Below are 24,606 nucleotides of genomic sequence, written 5' to 3' on the forward strand. Positions count from 1 at the left end.
TACAGTTCAGTAAGTTATCAAAAAAGTGAAAATACCTGTGTAATCAAAACTCAGTTCAAGAAATAGAACATTACCAGTCCTCTCAATAATTTTGAAAGTTAATGATATGATCCAGCAATTCCATTTCTGGGTACATATTGAAAAGAATTGAAAAATTCAAGGGATACCTGGGTGGCTCAGTCCATTGAATGTCTGCCTTCTGCTCAGGTCATGATCCCAGCAACTTGGAATCAAATCCCGTATCAGGCTCCCTGCTCAGGTGGGTAGTCTGCTTCTCCCTCTCCCTCTCCTGCTCCCCCTGCTTGTGTGTTCTTTTTCCCTCTCAAAGAAATAAATAAAACCTCTTAAAAAAATTAAAAAGAAAAAGAATTGAAAAATTCAACAAATTTTTGAAAATTTCATTTCATTGCTAATATTCACTGGTTTCTCATTGTACCAAAAGTCTGTTATCCAAGTCTTTTGTTATGGTAAACCATACATGGTAAAATATACATGACATAAAATTTACTATTTTACCATACATTAAGCACATTCACATTGTTCTGCAGCTGTCATCACCCTCCATCTCCAGAACTTTTTTCATCTTCCCAAACTGGAATTCTGTACCTGTTTTATACTAATTCCCCATTCTTCTCTGTCCCAGCCCCTGGCAACCACCATTCTACTTTCTGTCTTTGAATTTGACTACTTTAGTTATGTTAGTAGAATCATACAATATTTGTCTTTTTGTTAGTGGGTTATTTCACTTAGCATGATATCTTCAAGGTTCTTCTATAGTATGTGTCAGAATTTCCTTCCTTTTTAAGGCTGAATAATATTCCATTATATGTATACAGCACATTTTGTTTATCCATTTGTTCATGATGGATATGGATGGCTTCCACCTTTTGGCTTCTGTGAATAATGCTGCTGTAAACATGGGTGTATAAGTATCTGTTCAACTCCCTGCTTTCAGTTCTTTTGGGTATGTACCCAGAAGTGGAGTTGCTGGATCATATGGTAATTCTATTATATATATATATATGTATATATATATATATATATATCAGTTTCTATATAAAGTTCTATTTTTTATACACACACACACACACATATAAATTATTTATTCATGAGAGACAGAGAGGCAGAGGCAGAAGGAGAAGCAGGCTCCCCGCAGAGCAGGGAGCCTGATGCGGGACTCCATCCCAGGAACCCGGGACCATGACCCAAGCCAAAGGCAGATGCTCAACTGACTGGGCCACCCAGGTGCCCCTATTTTTTATATTTTTATGGGGCTTGAACTCACAATCTTGAGATCAAGAGTCACATGCTCTACAGACTGAGCCCACCAGGCACCCCACTATTTTTTGTGTTTTGATGAATCATCATACTGTTTTCAGTCCATAGCTGTGTCATTTTATATTCCCACCAGCAATGCACAGGGGTTCTAATGTCTCTACATCTGCACCAACATTTATTATTTTCTGCTTTTTGACAATAGGCATCTTAGTGGGTGTGAAGTGCATCTAAATTTTCTAAGAGAAACTTTTTGTTAGGGAAATTTCCCAAATATAAAAAAAATAAGAGCGAATGCCAGTTGAACTGCTGTGTGTCTCTCCTCACTTCAGTAGTTAGGAACACTTGGCCGATCTTAGTTCAGTTAGTCTGACCTTTCTACCCCATTATTGGAATATGAATCCCAGTCTTCATACGCTTTTTCCCCCCTATTGTTAAAAGCAGAAAATAAACATAAAATTTTTCTAAAAAGATTTATTTATTTCTTAGAATGTGAGAGCAGGGGGAGGGGCAGAGGGAGAGGGAGAGAGAATCCTCAAGCAGACTCCCCGCTGAGCACAGAGCCCAAGACAGGGCTTGATCCTGGGATCTTGAGATCATGACCTGAGCCAAAATGAAGAGTCGATCACTCAACCAACTGGTTCACCCAGGTGCCCCTATAAACATAAAATTTTAATGTTATGAATATTATTGTAAATTTTACTTGCATCATTGTTCTGCCTTTCATTCAGTGATCATAATTCTTTTTTTTTTTTCCCTGAAGTAATCTCTGCACCCAACATGGGGCTCACATTCACCATCCCAAGATCAAGAGTCAGATGCTCGTCAATCAGAGAGAGACAATCATCATGTGGTTTCACTCATATACGGAATATAAGAAGTAGCACAGGGGACCACAAGGGAGGGGAGGGAAAACTGGGAAGAAATTAGAGAGGGAGACAGGCCATGAGAGACTCTTGACTCTGGGAAACAGAGGGTTATAGAAGGTGATGTGGGTGGGGGAATGGGGTAACTGGGTGATGGGCATTAAAGAGGGCATGTGATGTGATGAGCACTGAGCGTTATATGCACCTAATAATCAATGAACACTACATCAAAAACTAATGATGTACTGTGTGTTGGCTAATTGAATTAAAAAAAAATAAAGAGTTGGATGCCCTACTGACTGAGCCAGCCAGGTGCCCCAGTGATTATTCTTTTGTCATTATTAACAGATATCTTTTCAGCATCCTTGCTCTCATATAATGCAGATATAGATATACTTTACGTATACCCTTCATCTGCCCTTGCCTTCTTGCTTGTTTAAAAATTTATTCATGGGGGACCCCTGGGTGGCTTAGTCGGTTAAGTGTCTGCCTTCAGCTCAGGTCATGATCCCAGGGTCTTGAGATCAAGTACCGCATCGGGCTCCTTGATTAGCTGGGAGCCTGCTTCTCCTTCTGCCTGCTCTGCCTCACTCCCCCTGCTTGTGCTCTCTCTCTGTTAAATAAATAAATAAAATCTTTATTTTATATTTATAATTATTTATAAATATAAATTAAAAAAATAAATATTTATAAATAAATATTTATTTATTTGACAGAGAGAGACACAGCAAGAGAGGGGACACAAGCAGGGAGAGTGGGAGAGGGAGAAGCAGGGAGCCTGACATGGGGCTTGATCCCAGGATCCTGGGATCATGACCTGAGCCGAAGGCAGACGCTTAACGACTGAGCCACCCAGGTGCCTCAATAAATAAAATCTTTTAAAAAAATGTATTCATGGGTAAAATGAAAAAATACACAGTAGCCGTGATCACAAGTTGCTGTCATTTGTACACTCAACTGTGACAGCACATCAGTAACTGTTGAAAGAAGTCATATTAGAATGGAAGACTGAAACATTATTATAGACATAACCTTGGATCAGCTCTAATCTCTTTAAAAAAAGATATACTTTCATTCAAGTGTACCTCAATATATTGTATACCTCAAAGTTAAGGATTCCTTTTTTAAAAAAAGCATAACCATAAAACCATATGATACCTAAAAATAAACAACCCTTTTATCATCAGATATCCAGTTAGTATCACCCATATCTCTATGCCCAGTTTCTTTTATTTTTTATTTTTTAAAGATTATTTGAGGGAGAGAGAGAGACACAGAGAGAGCACAAGCAGGGGGAGAGGCAGAGGAAGAGGGAGAAGCAGACCCCCTGCCGAGCCGGGACCCCCCCCCCAATGGGGCTCGATCCCAGAACCTGGAGATCATGACCTGAGCTGAAGGCAGACGCCCAACCATCTGAGCCACCCAGGCGCCCCCCGCCCCAGTTTCTTTTAATTCAGTGGTACAGGAAATGAAAAGTTGACAAATCACTCAAAGATGACAATTTACACTGGTAACCAGGATATAGTACTTTTGGATGTATTACAGTTTTTAGTTTGTTAACTCTGTAAGCAAGATGTCTACTTTCCTTAAACCATTAATACTCTTTTCTTCTTTCTGATATTTGTTGGCATTTGTATATACCATAAACAGTACAGTAGGCCACTTCCTTTAATAAATAAGGTGAGCCTTGTTCTGGGGTTACCTTCTGTTTGATTTATGTTGATGTGTTTATTTAAACTTACCAGTTTTAAGAGTTCTAGAAGATACACATAAAGGCAGGACACAAGATGAAATTTTATCTACAAATTTATATATCTGATAGAATTTACTGGTAGAGATGTTTACATTTTGGCTTTTTTGGAGGTGGGGGATGGTAATTGTGCATTTGCAACTATGCCTTTCCTTTTTTTTATTTTAAGATTTTATTTATTTATTTATTTATTTGAGAGAGAGAGATTGAAAGAACAAGTGTGAGGAGGGGCAGAGGGAGAACCAGACTCCCTGTGGAGCAGGGAGCCCGACACGGGACTCAATCCCAGGACCCTGGGATCATGACCTGAGCTGAAGGCAGACACTTAACCAACTGAGCCACCCAGGCACCCAGAACACACAATTACTAACTCCTTTCCCTCCTTTAGTTTTCTTAATTTGTGCAGAAGACTGCAGTGTGCAGTATATGCTACGGCACTTTATAATGTCAGAAAGACATCTTGTTCAAGATACACACACACACAAAAACCACCCTATGATTTAAGATTCCATCAGTATTCAGGTGTAAGAATGCAAGTCAGTTGTCAGGCACAGATTAAATGAGTTAAGAGCAGAGCTGGTTCTTTGCCTGTGGCTCTTTATATTTCTTTGTACTATTTTACTAATTAACAGTTTTCTTTTACTTGAAGATAGCTTATATGCTTTTGGGTAAATAACCTCAGTAGTTAAGAGCACAGAAGCTTCAGAGTGATAATGACACTAAACTTATTTCCCATTCTCCTTGCCTTGTGATAGTAGTAGTGGTCGTAATATAGGTAGTTATATAATGACCCTGTATAGCATATGCAATGTGTTAGGCAAAAACTAAGTGCTTTACATGTACTAACTCACTTAATCCACAGAACAACCCCATGAAATAGATACTATTATCCTCATTTTACTGATGAGGGATTGAGGCAGAGAGAGGTTAGTAACTGACTACTCCATAAGTACAAACAACTGGTAAGCAGCAGAGCTAGGAATTGATCTGAGCAGCCTGGCGCCAGGGTCCTTCCTCCCAACTATTATACTGTACTGTACTTAATCGACACTCATGTAAGTAAAGGGAAATGTGAGATAAAAAATGCTTTTAACATCTTTGTGGGCTCTATGGAACTTATTATTTGTTCATTCAGTGCTCCCTGTAGAATCAGTGATTACAGAGAGAACATTTAATCTCAAAGCATTCATCCCTATTTTCAAACTAGTATTTTCAGATCTGTTCTCCATCTGAGACCTTGCATTTAGAAAAAGTACATTTGAACTTTTTAGTTGAATTGGCAGATCAAGAGCTTACAGACAGGATATTGCCTTTGAGTATTTAGACTGTATGTGCTGACCCCCTGAAGCAGTAATTTGGTTAGATCACAATGTTTCCATTAGAGTACAGCAGTATTAGGGGTTCTAACTTCAAAGTGTGTATGTGTGTGTTTTATATGTATCTTTGTAAATAGGCCACTTCTTTACAAATGGAACCAAGATTCTAAATATCTTTCAGAGCCATTTAAATCCAAGAAATACCTAAGCATTTGAAGTAGAACTATGAGCAATGCAAAATGTTACCTTTCTGGAGACTTGTGATAAGTAAAATAAATAAAACAACCTGCCCATTTTTAAATGCTTAAAGAACCTAAAGAACCTCCAGTTAATTTTGCAGAATTAGTTCTCACTTGAGCATTGATTTACATACACTTTTTATCTTTTTTTTTTTGAAGATTTTATTTATTTGAGAGAGAGAGAATGAGAGATAGAGAGCATGAGAGGGAAGAGGGTCAGAGGGAGAAGCAGAATCCCCGCTGAGCAGGGAGCCCGATGCGGGACTCGATCCCAGGACTCCAGGATCATGACATGAGCCGAAGGCAGTCGCTTAACCAACTGAGCCACCCAGGCGCCCAACATACACTTTTTATCTTGAAGTCTAAGCTAATAGCCATGATTTGATAAGAAAACCAGTGTTCTCTTTTCTTCTACTTCCTTTGTCTTAGGTTTTTGTGGGTCTGCTGTGCTCTGAACACATATGCTTAGAACACATCTACTCTAAAAAAAGAGAAGAACACATCTAGTCTGGTGCTTTGGGTCAATCACATGTTTGGCTGGAGGGCAAGTGTGCCTTTTATGGAGGCAGGTGATTTTCTCATGCTAATTTTCTTTCCCCTAGGTTTATGAAGGCCTGGACATCATCACCAACAAGGTTTCTGCCCAAGAGCAGAGAATATGCCAGCATCACATGATCAGCTTTGTGGATCCTCTCGTGACAAATTACACAGTTGTGGACTTCAGGAACAAGGCAACTGCTCTGATATCCTTAGGAAAGACAGCGACTAGGCTTGGTGGGTATAAGGCAGTCCAAGACAAGAAAGAAGTTTTTGTTTCAGTGACAATTTCTTCTAAGCAGGGGCACCCAAGACTTAGCAACCAATAGGCAGCACCCCCATCAGAACTATATGGATCAAAAGATACAGTGCCCTTGCTTCTCAGAGTCTTGTCAGACTAGCATCAGCCATCCCTTGGGCGCTTATAAGAAATGCTGAATTTGGGCCTCACTCCAGAACTACTGAATCAGAATCTACATTTCACAAGAGTCCCAGGTGATTCATATGCATATTAAAATTTGAGAAACTGTTTTAGTGGAGAGAACACTGATTTAGGAACTAGAAAATCTGTGTTCTAGTCCCAGAACTGCCTCTTTGGACCAAGTGAATTTTATTGGGTAGAGCATTTACCCAACTCAGCTTCAGTTTCCCACCCTTTAAATGGGGATACAAAATCAATTTATAAATATGGAGTTAGAGTTTAATAGGGATTGTTGGGTGAGGGAGGACTGCAAAAACAGTAAATTTTTTTTCTGTGATCAGCGATCTTTGATTGATTAAGTAAGCTCTACGCCCAGCATGGAGCCCAACATGGGGCTTAAACTCAAAATCCTGAAATCAAGACCTGAGCTGAGATCAAGTCATACGCTTAACTGACTGAGCCACCCAGGTGCCCCTTGTTTATTTTTTAAAATTTTAATTCTAGTATAGTTAACATATAGTGTTATATTAGTTTCAACACCAGTACATTTTGAAAAAAGAATAATATAAGGGGGACTGTCCTTATATTTTAATTGTCCAGACTTCCAGATGGGGTGCCTGGCTGGCTCAGTGGAATGAGCATGCAACTCTTGATCTCCGGGTTGTGAGTTCAAGCCTCATGTTGGGTATAGAGATTGCTTTAAAAAATTTTTGGACTGCCAGATAATAAAATGTAAGGAAAATTCATAATAATTATCATAGTATAGAACTTATACCAGACAAATTTATGACACAGAATAGAAAATTCAGATACAAATTAAAATGGATGTATATATTTACCTTATGATCAAGGTGGCATTTAAAACAATAGAGAAATAATGCCGTAGTTAATATTCTTGGGACAGCTAATTTTTTTGGAAAAAAATAAAATCACGATCTCATTATGTATGACATAAATTACAGATGGATTTCAGAGTTAAATACATGTATTTTGAAAACTAAGACAAATGGGATAATATATGATTGAGTAGTTATGTGATTTTAGAGTAGGGAAGGACTTTATAGATACATAGTTTCTAAAAAAGTTATCTTAATGGATTTTTTTAAACTCAAATTTTTCCTTTATTTTACTGTGTTAAATACACACAAAATTTACCACTTAACCATTTTTTAAGTGTACAGTTCAGTTGTATCAAATACATTCATATAGTGGCGCAACCATCACCACCATCCATCCCCATAACCTTCAGATTTGTATTTGTTTTTAAAGATTTATTTATTTGAGAGAGAGTGAGAGCACGAGTGGGAGGGGCAGAGGGAGAGGTAGAGAGAATCCCAAACAGACTCCATGTACTCTATGGGGCTTCATCCCAGGACCCTGAGATCATGACCTAAGCTGAAAACCAAGAGTCAGATGCTCAACTGACTGTACACCTAGGCACCCCCCCTTTTTTTTAAGGAAAGTAGCTAGCTTTGAGTATGTATGAATTAAGAATTTGTGTCAGCAAGAATGTATATCAACCAGAACTAGGTATCCACCCTAGAGTAAGCTTGCCACACATATGAGATAGGTGGTAGATCTCATTCATAGCGGCATTGCTCTTAATGGCAAAAACATAAATACCTGAATTCTTACTTACAGGAGAATGTATAAAATTTGCTTTGTTCATATAAGTACTTTTTCCGCAGTGAAAATGAATAAATTGTAGCTACATGCAGCAATGTAGAAGAATCTGAGAAACAATGTAAAATGTGAGAAATTATAGACATTCATACCATACACATTCATACCATTTATTATAAAAGTTAAAAAGCAAACAAAACTAATCAATATATTTTTTAGGGGGTTACGTATACCTAAGGAATAAGGTAAAGGAAAGCAAGGGAATGATAACAAGAAAAACCAAACAATTCAGGATAGCAAATCTCAGGTTTCCCCACAGAGAGGGGAAGTAGGGGGTTGGGATGGGAATGAATACACAGGAAGCTTCAAAAGAATTGATAACACTCCTTTTCTTACATTGGCTTCATGAGTATATGTTTATTATAAGGCTTCATAATTTACGTATGTTCTTTTGTATATATTGAATATTTTATAATTTTAAAAATTAGCCCACTATAAACAAAATTAAAAAACGTACTGCAAGCCAGAGGGAAAAAAATATTTGTAACATAGGAAAGGCAGATGGTTAATATCCTTAGTATATAAAGAACTCATATGAATCAATATGAAAAATACTTAAAGGGCCTGAGTAGTAATTCACAAAGGAAGAAATCTAAATGATGGTAAACATGAAGAAGGGTTTACCCTTGCTGTTAAGGCCATGCAAATCAAAATAATGAAATCATATTTTTTTGCCTCTCAAATAGGCAGAGATTAAAATGCAGATAATTCTTACCCTACCTGCTTTATGGGACAGTTGTATCAGATGAGATAATGTATATGAAAGCCCTTGGCAAATTAGAACATATCACCAAATGTATGTTGTTGTTTTAAGACACTTTGGTTGTTCAGAAAAAGCTGATAGAAAATAGAGTTTTCAGAGGGCAGTAGGGATGACTTAATCATGTGATTAAGTCTAATTTCTCTAAGAAATTAGAGATTTCTGAGTTTAGGTATGAACCCAAAATCAGAATGTCAGAACTGAAAGTACCTTAAGAAGTATCCAGTTAACCTTCTTGATTTGACAGGCTAAGTAAGGTATTAGATAACAGAGGCCCAGAGAGAAGGGTTTTGCCCAGGATCACAGTTGTTTCATGGCTTGGGCAAACAAGTTAAACCTTTTCCCACCAAGTATCTCCTATCCCATCTCCTTCCTTCTTTTCCACTCTCTCTCTCTTTGGCATCTCACCATTTTCCCCTTCCCTTTTTACTTTGCTTGCTTCCTTTCTCTTTGTCAATCATAGTATATATTTGAATTTTTATTACATTTGCTGTAATTGTATGCTCCCTATACTTAATAGGGGGAATATAGTATTTCTCTTTTTTCAAAAACCAGTAGAGAGGGGTTGCCTGGGTGGCTCAGTTGATTAAAAGTGTCTGCCTTTGGCTTAGGTCATGGTCCCAGAATCCTGGGATGGAGCCCTGCATCGGGCTTTCTGCTCAGCTAGGAGTCGGCTTCTCCCTCTGCCCCTCATCCTGCTCTCCCTTGCTCTCGCTCTCTCAGTCTCGCTCTCAAATAAATAAATAAAATCTTAAAAAAAAAACAAATGGAGAAACAGTGTTTCTTCTTTAAGATCCTTGATTGGTAACAGCTTTCTTTCCACCCCACCCCAACTTCTTGGGTTCGTGTGCTTCTGGTAGAAAAGAGGTCATCTATCTCTGTGCCCACAGACAGGCTAGAAAGGGGAAGAAGTATGTAAATGAGTCTTTGTCTAGGTTGAAAGTCTCTTTTTATCAATTATCCTCAGAAGCAAAGCCCTTCATAAAGCAGATAATTATCTGTTCAACAGGGATTCTAAAGAGAAGAATTCAAAGTAGCAGGGATATAAAAACAATAGTGGCTCAAGTAAATTCAGTACTTACTCAATTGAAAGCAAATATTTCAGGCATCATGGTAGGGGATTTATATGCTTTGTCACATTTAATGCTCCTTAGAATTCAGGAGAATTTTACAGGTGAGAAAACTGAAGCTCAGGCTGAATAACTTATCAGAGAGTTGGAGTGGTAATTGAGATCTGTTTGTCTTTGGAACCTGTGCTTCTCAGTTTATCTGGCGAAGTCTCATATGGGGCTGAAATGTGCAGTACTACCACATAATGGTAAGGACTGACTGAGTCTAAGAACCATGGCATAGAGAAACCAGTTTGTATTTTATTTATTTATTTATTTATTTATTTATTTTTAAAGATTTTATTTATTTATTTGAGAGAGAGAATGAGATAGAGAGAGAGAGACCATGAGAGGGGGGAGGGTCCGAGGGAGAAGCAGACTCACTGCTGAGCAGGGAGCCCGATGCGGGACTCGATCCTGGGACTCCAGGATCATGACCTGAGCCGAAGGCAGTCGCTCAACCAAGCCACCCAGGCGCCCGAAACCAGTTTGTATTTTGTCTTAGAAGGCAGTCACACAATGGACATCACCTTGGTGGCTTCCTGAGCAGCTGACACTTGGTTCTCTGAGAGCCCTTAGGCTTGTGCTGGTTAAACTGATTTGGAATACCAAGCAATCTTTGAATTTTAGCAGCAAGGCCTAGAAATTTCTAGAACTGGAAGGAATTACCATCATGCATCTGTATCTGGTTTATGCAGGTCCTTCCAGAACTAATAGGAAATGCTTCTGAGAACTCATGGGAAACGGTGAAGACTGATTATCAGTTCATCTTGGTTTCCACCCTTTCTCCTCTGTTCTCCAGACGAGTAAATGAGTGTGGTTTCTTGCTAATACCTCCTTCCCAAGTGAGTCAGGATGCTCTTCTTGATATTAAATATTGTGATGTCTTTCTTAACATTCACATTGAAGATATATTTGCCCGAGACAAAATTCCTATTGTCGTGGGAGGAACCAATTATTACATTGAGTCTCTGCTCTGGAAAGTTCTTGTCAATACTAAGGTATGTTTAGTTCACTTACAAGTCACTGAGGAAATGGGTTCCTCTTTCTTGCCAGCTAATTTTAGTGGGAGGAAGGTTGACTCTTGTCTGTTTCTTAAACTCAGCAACTGTAATTTTCTTACTTAATATTCTGAAGCAAATGCCACCTCCATATGTGAAGTGTGCTCCTCCAGGGTGGCCTGAGGGCAGGGGCCGTGTGTGGGAAAAATGCTCCCTGTGAATTAATTAGCAACTCCATGTAGGTTAACAGTTCATCAGTCTGACTCAGCATTTCTTGGCTATTACAATCTGTACATCAGTGAGATGTCCAACACTAACCTTTCTTACGGAGATGCTATTGCATAGGGTGAGAGTTTGCAAACTGTAATATGTGGGCAATCCTGGTCCACACTGGTCACTTGCTGAGAAGACTGGACTTCTGGATATGTTAACACAGATGTGTTAGCCCTGGTTCCTGTTTATACTTCTGACAAGGAAGCAGGTACCTGAGTACTTCCCTGAGCAGTAAGTCCTCCTTTGTGTGCTGTGGCCTCACAACACTATCACAGTGTATTGGAATTTTCTGTGGTCTCTCTCTCACTATATGGCAAGACCTTCTGATTTCTCTCTGTTCTGTATTTCTAACTCCTAGCAAAGTGCCTGGCATATACACTGTTGCAATGCCTGTTGAACTGTTGAATTAAATTTACTTCTAAACCTTCTTTTAATAGCCCCAGGAGGTGGGCACTGAGAAGGTGATTGACCGGAAAGTAGAGCTTGAAAAGGAAGATGGCCATGTACTCCACAAACGCCTCAGCCAAGTGGACCCAGAAATGGCTGCCAAATTGCACCCACATGACAAGCGCAAAGTGGCCAGGTAAGAAAGCCTGGGCCCACTGAGCCTGAGTCCCTCTGGAGTTGGGCCGTCAGTTCTTCAGTGTGCCTAGGTAATGAGAGGGGTTTGGTAATAGCAGTTGGTGCAGATTGGTATATTCCCAGCACACAGGTTGCAAGGCCCTGAGGTACTGCCTCAGTCTACCTCCCTCAATAAATAATTGCACCCAACTTTGTTATTTTAAAATGTATAATACAATAGAGTTTTCCCTAGGGCCTAGGTAATTGCGCTTCATTTCCTATTTGATCTTTGCTTGTATAACAGTTTTCATATAAATTTTTTCTGGCATGCAGTTGGTTTACATTGTGATTTGAGTTTTATAATTGATGGCGCAATGCTGAGTTCTGCCCCAGCAGCTTTCCCAGTGGGAGGTAGATTTTATAAACTGTCTCATAGACCAACTCACCTTCACATATGGAGGCTTTCTTGAAGGGAAGGCAGAGGTGGTGAATGAACTCATAAGGTCATGTTTTCTTAGGGTGTTTTGAAATTGCAGCCTCGTGTGTTAAGTTTATTCTGCAGTGTTGGGAGTGATACCATATCTAGCAGAGTAGAGGATCTAATAAAGGACGGTTGATTACACAGATTAAATATTATAGCACCATCTGGTATTGATAGGGATTATAAAGTATTCCACTCAAATGAATGTTCTAGATCAGTGTTTCTTAATCCTTTTTCATTATCTCCCACCACCCCACACACACCCAGAGACTTTTTAGAAATTTTTTTCCTAGTTGTGCCTCCCTCCCTCCCTGTCCTTCATGCAATTTAGTACTAAAGAATAATATTTCTTTGGGTATGGTTGGCCCTTTGGAGTGTCATACACCATTGTAATGTCTAAGTTTTTTTGCCTCCTTGAGAGCAGTATCATCTCAGGTGATAATGCACATTCTAGATAAATGAAATTTATACTTTCAGTATCCAGACATTTTATTTTAAAACATTTTAATAGAGATCTTTCAAAAATTTTTGAAAAACAGGGACATTAATGATGAACATTCATTTTTATGTTGTTTTATGATGTAATTCTAGAGCTTGGTCTTTATTATCCTCTCTTTTTATTGATGAGTTTTTTCTTATCACCTCTCTTCATTTTGCTACTTCTAAACTAGTAATGAGTCAAGAATTGTGTCTTAGTAAGAGTCAGTAGCTTCTAAGCAAGTTCCAGAGTCTCTTCTTTAGAGAGGACTGGAGGACTTTGTTCATGTTTCTTTTCTTTTCTTTTTAAAGGTTTTTATTTATTTTCATTTGAGAGAGAAAGAGAGAGCACAAGCAGGGGACGGGGGTGGAGGGGCTGAGGGAGAAGCAGACTCCCCACAGAACAGGGAGCCCGATGCAGGGCTTGATCCCAGGATCCCGGGATCATGACCTGAGCTGAAGGCAGACGCTTAACTGACTGAGCCACCCAGGCGTCCCTCATCTTTCTTTTAGTTTAAGACTGTATCCCAATCTCCAGATAATTAAGATTGTCTATTACTATGATTTTTCCTCACAGGTCCTCTTTGAGTGATCAGCAGTACGGAAAGACAAGGGGTCTCTACTCTTGTGTTAGGGTTTCAGGAAGTAGAATTGGGTCAGGGAGGGAAAGATCACTTTCAGTCTGATGAGCTGCAGTCACCCAGAGTGGTGGAGTGTAGATTTGAGAGTTACATTACCTAGGGCTGCATAACTGATAGAGGCAGACAGAGCCGAGGGTGGCTGAAGAATAAGTATGTGAATTCTTTCTGCAGTGGTTTTTGTGCTAGTAGAGTACCAGATCAGTCAGAAGTGTTCTTCCTTAATTCTAGACCTATGTAAAAAAAAAAAAGTTGATGAGCTGGATATACAGCATACTTTTGTACTGTGGGAAAGGCGTTCCAGCGAGACTGGACTTGCTGGCTTGTAACAGTCTCCCAAATAAGCTCTTTTACTGCTTACCTGAAGGTGAGTGAGTCCCATTCTATTTGTGTGGAAGAAGCCTGCTGTTTCTGAACCTGAGTTTAGAAAAATTAATATATGTTTAGAAGAATAGTGTTATTCTTACTTTACCTAAAATTTTCTTTGGGACTGTTTTCTGAGTAGCTATAGGATTGGAGTAACCCCAGACCTTCATGTCTTCAGGAGCTTATACAGTGAAGATGAGAAAGAGGTGTTCTATAATAAATAGGCTCTCTCCTTGTTTCATTGGAGAGTCAAATTTTCTAATGTTTTTTTTGGGTGTCCCCCCCCCCCGCCCCTTTAAATGACTTAGGAGCTTGCAAGTGTTTGAAGAAACGGGAATCTCTCATAGTGAATTTCTTCATCGTCAACATGCAGAGGAAGGTGGTGGTCCCCTTGGAGGCCCTCTGAAGTTCCCTAACCTATGCATCCTCTGGCTTCATGCTGACCAGACAGGTAAAAGCCCTTTGATGCCTTAGAATACATCTGAGATAGAGCCTGCCCAGAACCATGAGTAGCTCATAATAAGCACTAAATAAGTGTTAGCTTTTAATTTTATAATTACTGTTACTCATTAACTTAGTAAGGCACAGTGCCTTTCCCCTAGGTATCTGTCTGGAAGGGGAAGAAGGGTGGCCCTGGCACTAGGGTAAGATACCAAGGATGGGATAAGAGGGAGATGGGTGGCATGAGTAAGAGACTGCCGGCGGGGAAGGTCTCAAGAGAAGGAGAAGGAAGGCTCTGTGGAAGGAGGTCTGATTCCCTGGATTGGCTGGGTGGAGGCTGCATCATTGATTATTCCAGAAGCGGCAGGCCTCAGAAATGGGTATGATGGTTAGTTAGCTAGCCTGATTGTGGTTTTTTTTGTAAAGTCTGATAATGCCCTGTGATAGTGCTAACAACTTCTTCATCCAGCTAACATTCAGTAAGCATTCAATGAAGTGCCAAGTATGCTGCGTAATTTCCTGGATTTCAGAGATGAATGTGAGACTGTGCCTGGTTTTTAGGAGCTCCCAGTCTAGGGCAGCAAACAAATACAGATACTACATTGTGATAAATGCTGGGCTAGAAAGTAGTACTGTGAGGCCACAGAGAAGGGATACCCATTTTTTTTTTTTAAGATTTTATTTATTTGACAGAGAGATACAGCAAGAGAGGGAACACAAGCAGGGGGAGTGGGAGAGGGAGAAGCAGGCTTCCTGCGGAGCAGGGAGCCCGATGCGGGGCTCAATCCCAGGACCCTGGGATCATGACCTGAGCTGAAGGCAGATGCTTAACGACTGAGCCACTCAGGTGCCCTGGGATACCCATTTTTAAGGGTAACCTATGAGCTAGGTCTGTATGTGAATGATTAAGAACACGGTCTCTGAGCCAAACCGTCTGGATTCATACTCCTGCTCCACCGTCTTCTAGCTATGTGAGTTTCAAGGCAAGTTAGTTAACCTCCCAGTGCCCCAATTTTCTCTTCTGTAAATTGGAATTGATGATAATAATAATATGTATATGTATTGAGGATTAGATGAGTTACAACATACAAAGTGCTCAGAATGTGCATAACATGTGGTGAGTCTTTAATAAATACAAACTTTTTAGGAAGATAGGATAAAAGGTTACTGTTACTGCAGGCTGAGAAGTAGCAATGGCAGATAATGTAGAGCATGGTTGAAATGGTGAAAATTTGTTAAAATAAATCTCAGGTGCAAGTTTATAGAAAAAGGGAATTTTTTAAATGAAATTTTTGTGACTAAAAACATATTGCAATTCATCATAAAATAACGGAATCTGATTCATAATAAAGCTGACCACCACCTTTGGTCATAATCAAGTTTGGCCATCACATCTGAATGATTATGACCCCTGACTCTTTGCTCCTTTGTCTGGCTGTTCTTGTGGCAGCTGTTCTTCTACAACTGTTCTTCTTGTGGCAGCCTGTCCATTCATCATGTAAGTGTCTAGTGGGCACCTATGACAGGCTTGCTGGTTGATGGGCTAATGTGATTGAAGTTCTAGATGAGCGCTTGGATAAGAGGGTGGATGACATGCTTGCTGCTGGGCTCTTGGATGAACTAAGAGATTTTCACAGACGCTATAATCAGAAGAAAGTTGCAGAAAATAGGTGAGGATTTGGCCATTTCTTTGACCTACTCTCCCTCCCTTGCTTATGATCAAAAGATCATAAATGTAATACTGGCTTTGGATCTACTTGTTTATTAGCCATTGTCCTTGGCATTGGCAAGGCTTGTTGGAAGGAGGTCTGGTGTACTTGTTACAGTTGCACTTTTCTAATCTCAGACATTCCCAGGAGTTAATTTTCAAGGGAACTAACCAGGGAGCTGGTGGGGGCTGGTGGAGGAAGTTTAGAGAGGCAGTAACTGCTCCGGATCTCAATTTCTCATCTGTGAGATGAAATGGCCCAGCTAGATCTTCTCTAAGGCCCCTTCTAGCTCTCTGATGCAATGGCTCATCTGCTGATGCTCTCCTTTTCCCAGCCAGGACTATCAACATGGTATCTTCCAATCCATTGGCTTCAAGGAATTTCACGAGTACCTGGTCACGGAGGGAAAATGCACACCAGAGACTAGTAACCAGCTCCTAAAGAAAGGTGTGAATTCCTCCATCTAACCTAGCCTTGGACATTCTTGGGTGGCAGAGTACCCCGCTGGTATGGTCTGAGAAAGAGTTGAGGCCAGAAGAGTCCCAAATGGCCTTCAACTCAGAATTAAGATTTTTGTCTACCAAGTGTACTCTAGTGTGCTGCTATTGTTGATTTTCTCCTCTGCTGGGCTGGGGGGACTTGCCTTTCGGCTTGGTCAGAACTTAGAGGTTCTTAGATATACCTTGTCTTTCAGGTATTGAGTCTCTGAAACAAGTGACTAAGAGATATGCCCGGAAGCAAAACCGATGGGTTAAAAACCGTTTTTTGAGCAGTAAGTCTTATGTTTTTCCTTAATCCCTGGGTCTGTTTCCAGTAGAATATAGATGTCCTTAGCTCACCCAGAAAAGGAACTTTAGTTTCTGGACCTGTCCTAAGCTTTGGGGACCTGATCTGGGAGAGGGTCTACTGCATAAATGACTATGCAGGGATGCTTCTTTGTAATGTCTTAGAAAACAAATGAAATCTTTCCAATCAGGAGTTGAACACATGGGTGCTGGCTGCAAACAGGTAAGAGCATACTAGCAATATCTTTGCAGCGTCAGTGTTCAAGGTTGACTTTAGCTTCAGATTTTGTACCTGAAGTGCAGTCCGATTTCTGTAGGGAGGCTTTCCTAATTAAAATGGTTCTCGGGTGCCTGGCTGGCTCAGTTGGAAGAGTATGTGACTCTTGATCTCGGGGGTTGTGAGTTTGGGCCCCATGTTGGATGTGGAGATTAATAAAAAAAAAAAAAGAAAGAGAAAAGGAAAGAAAATGGTTCTTAGGCCAGATGAACAGTATCAAAAGTCAAACCTACACCAGTTCTCCCAGCATTGCCTTCACATTCAGGTACGTGGTGCTTTCGAGCGCTGCAGCTTTGCCTTCAATTGAACAGGACTTTTAAGGAAACGGAAGGAAATTCTCCTTCATTTGACCTTGTTCTATGTCTTTGACACTAGATTTGGTGCTGTATGTATATTACTGAGCCTGCAAGGTAGATGTTATTTATTTTTGCAGATAAGGCAATGGAGATTTCAAGAAGTTAAATATCTTGCCAAAAATCTGCCAGCTGAATAAGCAGTATTGAATGCAGGCCTGATCCCCCCCCCCCACCCCCCACACTGTACTTTATAGCACTCTTCTTGTTTCCTGGAGCTATCACCTTAGCTAGACAGCGTTGATATTGGGCCTCGGGTGAGAAATTGTGTGGTTATGAGCTAAAAGGAGATCAATTTCAAGGAGATTAAGTGAAACACCAACTTTATCTTATAGGCACTTTTTAAATAGTCCTGTTTGCCTTTTGCTGTTAGACTTCTGCTTTCAGTTATAGATAAGGACAGCTGAGGCCTCCACTCTGCTCTTCACGGTCTCTGAACAGGAACACCTCGATCCATGTTGTTGACCACTGATTGCTGAAGTTCTCTCTCCCGTGCTCGCTCTCTGCCAGACCTCTCTGGGGTAGTTCTGGCACCAAGGGGCTCTTTATACTTCCTTCTACTTACCCTGCTTTCTTGGCATGTCCTGTCAAGAGTTTGTGGCTTCAGCTAAAATCGAAATTGAATTGCATTGACTGAAATTCACTACTACAGATTTCTAATGCAGCTTCTCTTCTCCCCAGGGCTAACAATTAGTCTGTAACAAAAGATGTTTTTTGTAATGATTTGAAACTTCCTCCTGTTGTAAAGCCACAATAACTCCCCCATCTCTGAGTCAGGAGGGATTGATGGCACACAGTGCATCATCTGCCCATTCCTCATTCATGTGTATGCTGCCGGCTCAGTTCTGGTGCTAGAGTGAAAGGCACAGCTGCCTTGTAAACCAGGAGCCGTGTGTGATTGGCCAGGGCTAGTCTGCTGGGACATGGCTCTGGCAAGAAGCCAGAGGGACTTCCCCGCCCCAACTTGGCCTTGGACCCATGCCAGAAATAGCAGCTGGGAGCCGAGAACTTGTTGAAAGGTGCTTAGACAGGGCACAGAAGCCCAACAAAGGACTCAGAGGGGAAAGGAAAATATAGGGTGGCCTGGAAACAGGTGCAGAGCTTAGCCAAGGCCAGGTGTGCTGTGGATGCTGCCTACACCCTCCCAGTCTCACCTTTCCGCGTGGTGGCAGGTGCAGCCCAGTCCATTTTATGAAGAATCTTACTTGTGGTTGGCACAATCAAAAGGCCAGCACCTGCCAGCCGTTGGCATCCTAAGGACTTTGATGTTTTTGTCCATGGGGAGATGCTCTTTGCCTTTAGGCAGCTGACTTGACCTAGCTGTGGGAGGCAATTTAGTGTGTCCGTAGATGGGAAGCTACCAGGAGAGACTAAACAGGGCTGGCTCCAATGGACAGAACGCCTGTGGCTGTACCTTGGGCTATCCCCAGTCACCCTCCACTCAGAAGTATCTACCAAAGGGTGTTTCTTGAACACTCCTCTAGATCTGTTTCCTAAAAGAAGGGGCTCAACTAGTTCAATTTCAAGGCTTCTTTCTAGTTCTCAGATTTAGTGGCTCATTGATTGATATTCTTCTGTTCCCAGTCCCTGAATATCCGTATGGTATCAACAAGTTTCATGAATGCCATACTGCGGAAGGGATATATACAAACCTGAGACTAGTGTCTGCTCCTAAAGAAAGCCCTGAACTCTTTTGCCACAAGCGCAACATCACTGTAAGATGATAGGCAACTTAGAATAGGCATTTACTTCAAGCTGTTAATTTATTTACTCCTATGATATGCTATCTTCATATTGTAGCCCATGTGGTAGTCACTAGAGCCGTTACTCCGTTCTGTTTTTCTGACTGATCTGGAGGATCCTGTCTCTAGAAGTCTCTGGATTATACAGCTAGACTTGTTGGCTACAGATCAGTGAACCTTCTAGGTCATTCTTGGATTGTATGTAGTTGTTTGGTTCATATTTCTAGTTAGAATGAATGGCATGATCAGAATGTTTATTCCTTTGGCCCCCATATATTTCCTTTGAGGATTTTGGAGTCCTGGGAGCAGAATTGATTGGAGTCTTGGAGGCTGACTTCTCACAACTTCTCTTTGTCATCATTAGGACCGGGTCCCAGTGTCCCCCCAGTGTATGGCTTAGAAGTGTCTGATGTCTCGAAGTGGGAAGAGTCTGTTCTTGAACCTGCTCTTGAAATCGTGCAAAGTTTCATCCAGGTGATTATTAATCATAGTACTGCGTATTGTCTGGCTTTCAGAGAGCTTTCTTTAGCCGGCACCGTTGTTAGTAGGGAACCAAGCTTTCTTTTCTATGGAATAGAGCAGAAGAGCTGGCTGCTTTTAGATCCCTGGAGGCTGTGTTTCTACTTTCACATTTAGAAAGGTTGTTGCTAAAATCTGTCGGTAGTCCACCTGTTTCTCTGGGATGAGAAAAAGGAATCTTGGGAAAATCCCAGTCTCCTTATTAATATCAGAGAATGAGATCCAAATCTCTTTGAGTTGATTGCTTCTCTCCCACCCCACCCCCCGCCCCATTCTTTCAGGGCCACAAGCCTGCAGCTGCTCCAGTAAAGATGCCATACAATGAAACGGAGAACAAGAGAAGTTATCACATATGTGACCTCTGTGATCGAATCATCATTGGGGACCGTGAATGGGCAGGTAGAATCTGGGGAAGGGCATGGAGAAATCTGTAAGGGTGGCTCACAGTGACTTTGTGAACTTTAAGGTCTTCAGTAGGTTGAATGCTGGAGTCTGCTTTTTTTTTTTTTTAAAGATTTTATTTATTTTTTGACAGAGAGGAGAGAGAGCACAAGCACAAGCAGGGGAGCAGCAGAGGGAGAGGGAGAAGCAGGCTCCCCACTGAGCAAGGATCCCAATGCAGGGCTCCATCCCAGGACCCAGGGATCATGACCTGAGCTGAGGGCTGATGCTTAACCAACTGAGCCACCCAGGCACCCCTAAAGTAGATATTTTGTACTGAGAGGTCTGCAGTTAACTTTCCAGAGCTCCTTTGATTTTCCTGATCCTACCTTCTAGGAGTTTCTTGGCCTTTCATGTTTAGAATGCAGTGTAGGTGAGGTGGGATTGTAAGGGATACCAGCCAGCTCACCCAAGACACCAAAGAAGCAGAAACAGCTGGGAGAGTGGGAGGAAGTGCAGTTACTCCTCCCAAGTACATTCTTTGAAAGTGGGGGTCTCTTTGGTAATTTTTAAGGTAATATATTGAAATGGTGGTGATTGCTAAAGCTATGATGAAAAGTGTTAAGAGAAGTTGTGAAAACAGGGGCGCTGGGTGTCTCAGTAGGTTAAGCGTCCGACTCTTGGTTTCAGCTCAGGTCATGATCTCAATGTTGTGGGAAGGAGCCCCCCATTGAACCCTGCTCTAAGCACCCCCCTCCCCCACGCATGCACTCTTTCTTTCAAGTAAATAAATCTTAAAAAAAAAAAAAAAGAAGCTGTGAAAGGAAAGCTGTCAGACTTGTATAAAGAAGGTGGCCGAAGGGTGATGTCTTCTTTAAAGGTACTCCTGAGCAACCAGCATGGGTCCTGACCTAATTCTCTCTTTCGCTCTTTTAGAGCCTGGATCTGCCTCTACCACAGTCATACTGAACTCCCCTGTCAGATTCTTGTAGTCCTCTAGTCAAAGCCCAAAAAGGGCCAGGGCCTCCCAAGTCTTGAGTTTACATTGTATTTGGAAACTTGTTTAAGTCTCACTCCTTTTGAGCACAGTAAGGCTTGTAGGGACCCAGTGGCTGGAATCCTGTTCAGAGTACTGCCTTGCATGGGATTTTCCTAGAAATAGAGTTTTCTTCCCATACAAACCAATAGAATGATTAGTTCTGTTAACTGGTAACGCTGGCAAAATGAACTCCATTGTCAGAGACTGGGGATGGCTGTGATTTGCCCAAGCAGCAGAAGAAGCCTCGATTGTCATTGGTTTATAATGATGAAAGGGGAAGAGAAAGAGAGTGTCTGATTGTTTTTTCTAAAGGAAACTTAGTGGTTCGATTTGTCGAATGTCCTTCAGGGATAGCCTTAAAGAAACAACATTTGTGAGCCTTTGTGAGCTTAGCTTGTGTGAACCCTTCTATAGTGCCATCTGTCAAGTCCTTGCTCCCATCTCCTGCTGCCATGGAGAGCCAGGCCAGAAGCCCTTTTTTGCCTTAGGCTCTAGCTGGAGAATAAAGCTGACTTTTTTCCCCCAAGTAAACTTTTCTTTGACTTCTAACCTCTTCCTTACTTGTTTTTTGCTTTGAAACCCTTAAAATGATGTTTTTAATAGATATCAAAGATCATTTAATCTAGTCATCTATCTCATTAGAGGCTTCCAAAGAGAATTTCCTTGAAAAAGAATAAGTAAAAAGAAGCTAGTATGAGTTAGAGGGTGGGAACAGTCTTTGGGGTGAGAGTTCAGAAATTGGTATAAGGCAGGGGTGCCTAGGTGGCTCAGTCATTAAGTGTCTGCCTTCGGCTCATGTCATGATCCCAGGGTCCTGGGATCGAGCCCTGGATCGAGCTCCCTGCTCAGCGGGAAGCCTGCTTCTCCCTCTCCCACGCCCCCTACTTGTGCTCCCTCTCTCGCTGTGTCTCCCTCTGTCAAATAAATAAATAAAATCTTAGAAAAAAAAAAAAGAAATTAGTATCAGGCAACAGTGACCTTTCAGCTTTATGGCTTCTGTGGACCCTCAAAAAGGATCGACAAAGAAGAATGCTTCCTGTTATCTCCCTGGAGCATTGTGTGCTTGGAGAATGTGAACCTTGTGGGTTAGTCATTCAGATGGCTTGTCTAACCCAGGCAGAGGGATGTCAGATCAGCAGGGGCAACCTGTGTGAGCAGGAAGAAGTGCCAGGACAGCTCTAGGTCTCATGTGGGACAGAGCATCTGTCCTGCAATACAGACAAGGATTTGGATTTGTAACTTTTTAGCTGAGTGAGTTGAAAGGTAATCTATCTGTAACAAGAAGCCCCGTACTGGAAAATTGAGTCTAGAGCCTTGATTCTGGAAAATTTGGTCTCTTTTTGAACTATAGGTGAGCTAAAGAACTTAACCTGCTGTGTGTCCTTGGACAAAATCGAAGTCCTTGGTGAACTTCGGTTTCCTTCTGTATAAAATGAGCTGAATAATACTGTCCTGCAAGTTGGCTGTGAGGATTAGTGATATAAAGCACCCAGCAGGGTACACTTAATGCATGGTAGCTTGCTGGCCATATAACTTTGCCTTCCCTTAAAAATGCTAAGCAGCTATACCAGTACATGTTGATCCTGTTACTGTTAAAGAAAAGGATTGTATAGTTAATTTTGTATGCTTCTAGGATTGATTCTAGAAAGTTCTAATGAGTTGTTTTTGTTTTGTTTTGTCTTAGCACATATAAAATCCAAATCCCACTTGCACCAACTGAAGAAGAGAAGAAGATTGGACTTGGATGCTGTAGCTACCGTAGAAAATCAGAGTATTTCTCCAGACCGTGACAAAGAGCTTAAAGAGAAAGGATCCCCAGGGCAGAATGAAAAAGAGCTGAAATCTGGTGTTTAAAGAGACAAGTCCAGTAGCCTTTGCACAGGTAGGGACCCAGTTCAGGAGGGAGGGTTATGTCGGTATCCCCGTCTGGACTGAGGAGTGCTATGCAGAAAGCCCCCACCATTTTCTTTCTTTGGTGGTATAGTTTTAAAGTCTCGTGCTCTCTGTCACGGGAACAGCAGGTCTTGTTAGCTTCTTGTTTGGCTCATGTGCCTGGTAATGATGATTTGGGGAAGGAATTTTTTTTCTTTCAACCTTAAAGGTTCTATTTTTGAAAGAGGCACAGATTGCACTTTTTAATACTTGAGGATCTTTTTGGTAATGAATACCTGAATTTCCTATATCCCTTAAAAAAGTTTTATGTCCCTGACTCTGGCTAAAAATATCTCATTTTCAGATACTTTTATAAAAGATGACTGAAGTATTGTGAGCCACAAATCAGGAGTTCTGGATTTGGGTGAATGACAGGAAAGCCCCAGCCCCAGTGAGATGAGTAAGTGACCTCAACCAGTTCTTGGAATTCCACGGAGAAGGAGAGAAGGAGGTGGTCATGACGTGGCACTTGAAAACGAGACTTTAACATTTGTTGAGGTCCTCCTGTGTGATAATTACTATCACTGCTGTCTTTCTATTGAGTTAGGAGTCTATATTTTTATTAAAAGTTAAATAAAGAAAAAGTTTCCAAGAGTCTCTTTAGTCCTTAAAAAAATGTATATTCCGTGTCTAGTTTATACACAGTAGGCTCTGTTATCAACATACATAATAGCTTTGGGGCATCTGGGTGGCTCAGTCGGTTAAGTATCCTACTCTTGATCTCAGCTCGGGTCTTGATCTCAGGGTCCTGAGTTCAGGTCCTGTGTTGGGCTCCACACTGGGCTTGGAGCCTACTTAAAACAAAACAAAACAAAAAAACAACAACCACGAAACAAAAACATGTTAGCCTTTTCTCAAACTTGACATTCTTCATATGATCATACTGTTTGGTCATTATTTAGCAAATGTTTATTGAGCACTTGTTATATTCCTGGAAGACATAGAGGGTGTTTGGAGATGTGTGATTTCCAGCAATGTTGAGTATATGTATGTATTTAGCATAAAATTAAGCATTTTTGTGTTTACAGTTCGGCATTAATTACGTTCATAGTGCTATGCAACTATCACCTCTATTTCCAAAACTTTTTCATCACCCCAAACGGGGTGTATCCATTAAGCCATAACCTCACTCAAGTAATACTTTATTTGTTCAGAATCTACTAGATGACAGGCTAGAGGGAAAAACAGAGATAAAATGAGATGTCGTTCTTGTTTTCAGGGAGCTTTGTTCATACTGTACAAACAGCCAGTCTAGGGAGGAGAATATCTAAAGGCCATAAGAGGTGTGTAGAATTGTACTTTGGAGGGGAGGGAAGTGGGGGGAGAGGATCTTGGAAGAAGGAGCATTTCTGCTGGACTTTAAAAAGCAGTTCTTGGGGTGCCTCGGTGGCTCAGTCGTTAAGCGTCTGCCTTCGGCTCAGGTCGTGAGCTGGGATTGAGCCCCGCATCGGGCTCCCTGCTCGGCGGGAAGCCTGCTTCTCCCTCTCCCACTCCCCCTGCTTGTGTTCCTTCTCTCTCTGTGTCTCTCTCTATCAAATAAATAAATAAAATCTTTAAAAAAAATAAATAAAAAGCAGTTCTTGGTTAGCTGTGTGTAGGAGGAGAGGGTAAAGAACTATCAATCTTGGTTGACCTTTTTTAAACAGTGCTGAATTCCATAGCTTTACCTTTTTTT

The 24,606-nt window shown here is 41.1% G+C and overlaps 1 protein-coding gene across 5 annotated transcripts in view; it reads left to right on the forward strand.

Moving 5' to 3' along the window:
* The window catches only part of TRIT1 (tRNA isopentenyltransferase 1), a 45,999-nt gene extending 21,754 nt beyond the window's left edge, over positions 1-24,245 (forward strand). The window contains exons 2-12 of one of the 5 annotated variants that reach the window (XM_073902840.1): positions 6,049-6,220; positions 10,866-10,957; positions 11,668-11,813; positions 14,062-14,204; positions 15,753-15,864; positions 16,238-16,350; positions 16,598-16,675; positions 19,425-19,534; positions 19,861-19,978; positions 22,684-22,881; positions 23,236-24,239. In XM_073902840.1, coding sequence (XP_073758941.1) covers positions 6,049-6,220; positions 10,866-10,957; positions 11,668-11,813; positions 14,062-14,204; positions 15,753-15,864; positions 16,238-16,350; positions 16,598-16,675; positions 19,425-19,534; positions 19,861-19,978; positions 22,684-22,853 — 1,254 coding nt within the window. In that variant the 3' untranslated portion in view covers positions 22,854-22,881; positions 23,236-24,239. Of the gene's footprint in view, positions 1-6,048; positions 6,221-10,858; positions 10,958-11,667; positions 11,814-14,061; positions 14,205-15,752; positions 15,865-16,237; positions 16,351-16,597; positions 16,676-19,424; positions 19,535-19,860; positions 19,979-22,683; positions 22,882-23,235 lie in introns of all 5 variants that reach the window. The other 4 variants (XM_025856796.2, XM_073902841.1, XM_073902842.1 and 1 more) reach the window with 4 other exon arrangements.
* Positions 24,246-24,606: the final 361 nt, after the last annotated feature.

Source organism: Callorhinus ursinus, unplaced genomic scaffold (assembly GCF_003265705.2).
Source record: "Callorhinus ursinus isolate GAN/ISIS: 27379988/994484 unplaced genomic scaffold, GSC_fseal_2.0 scaffold18, whole genome shotgun sequence".
Classification (NCBI taxonomy): Eukaryota; Metazoa; Chordata; class Mammalia; order Carnivora; family Otariidae; genus Callorhinus; species Callorhinus ursinus.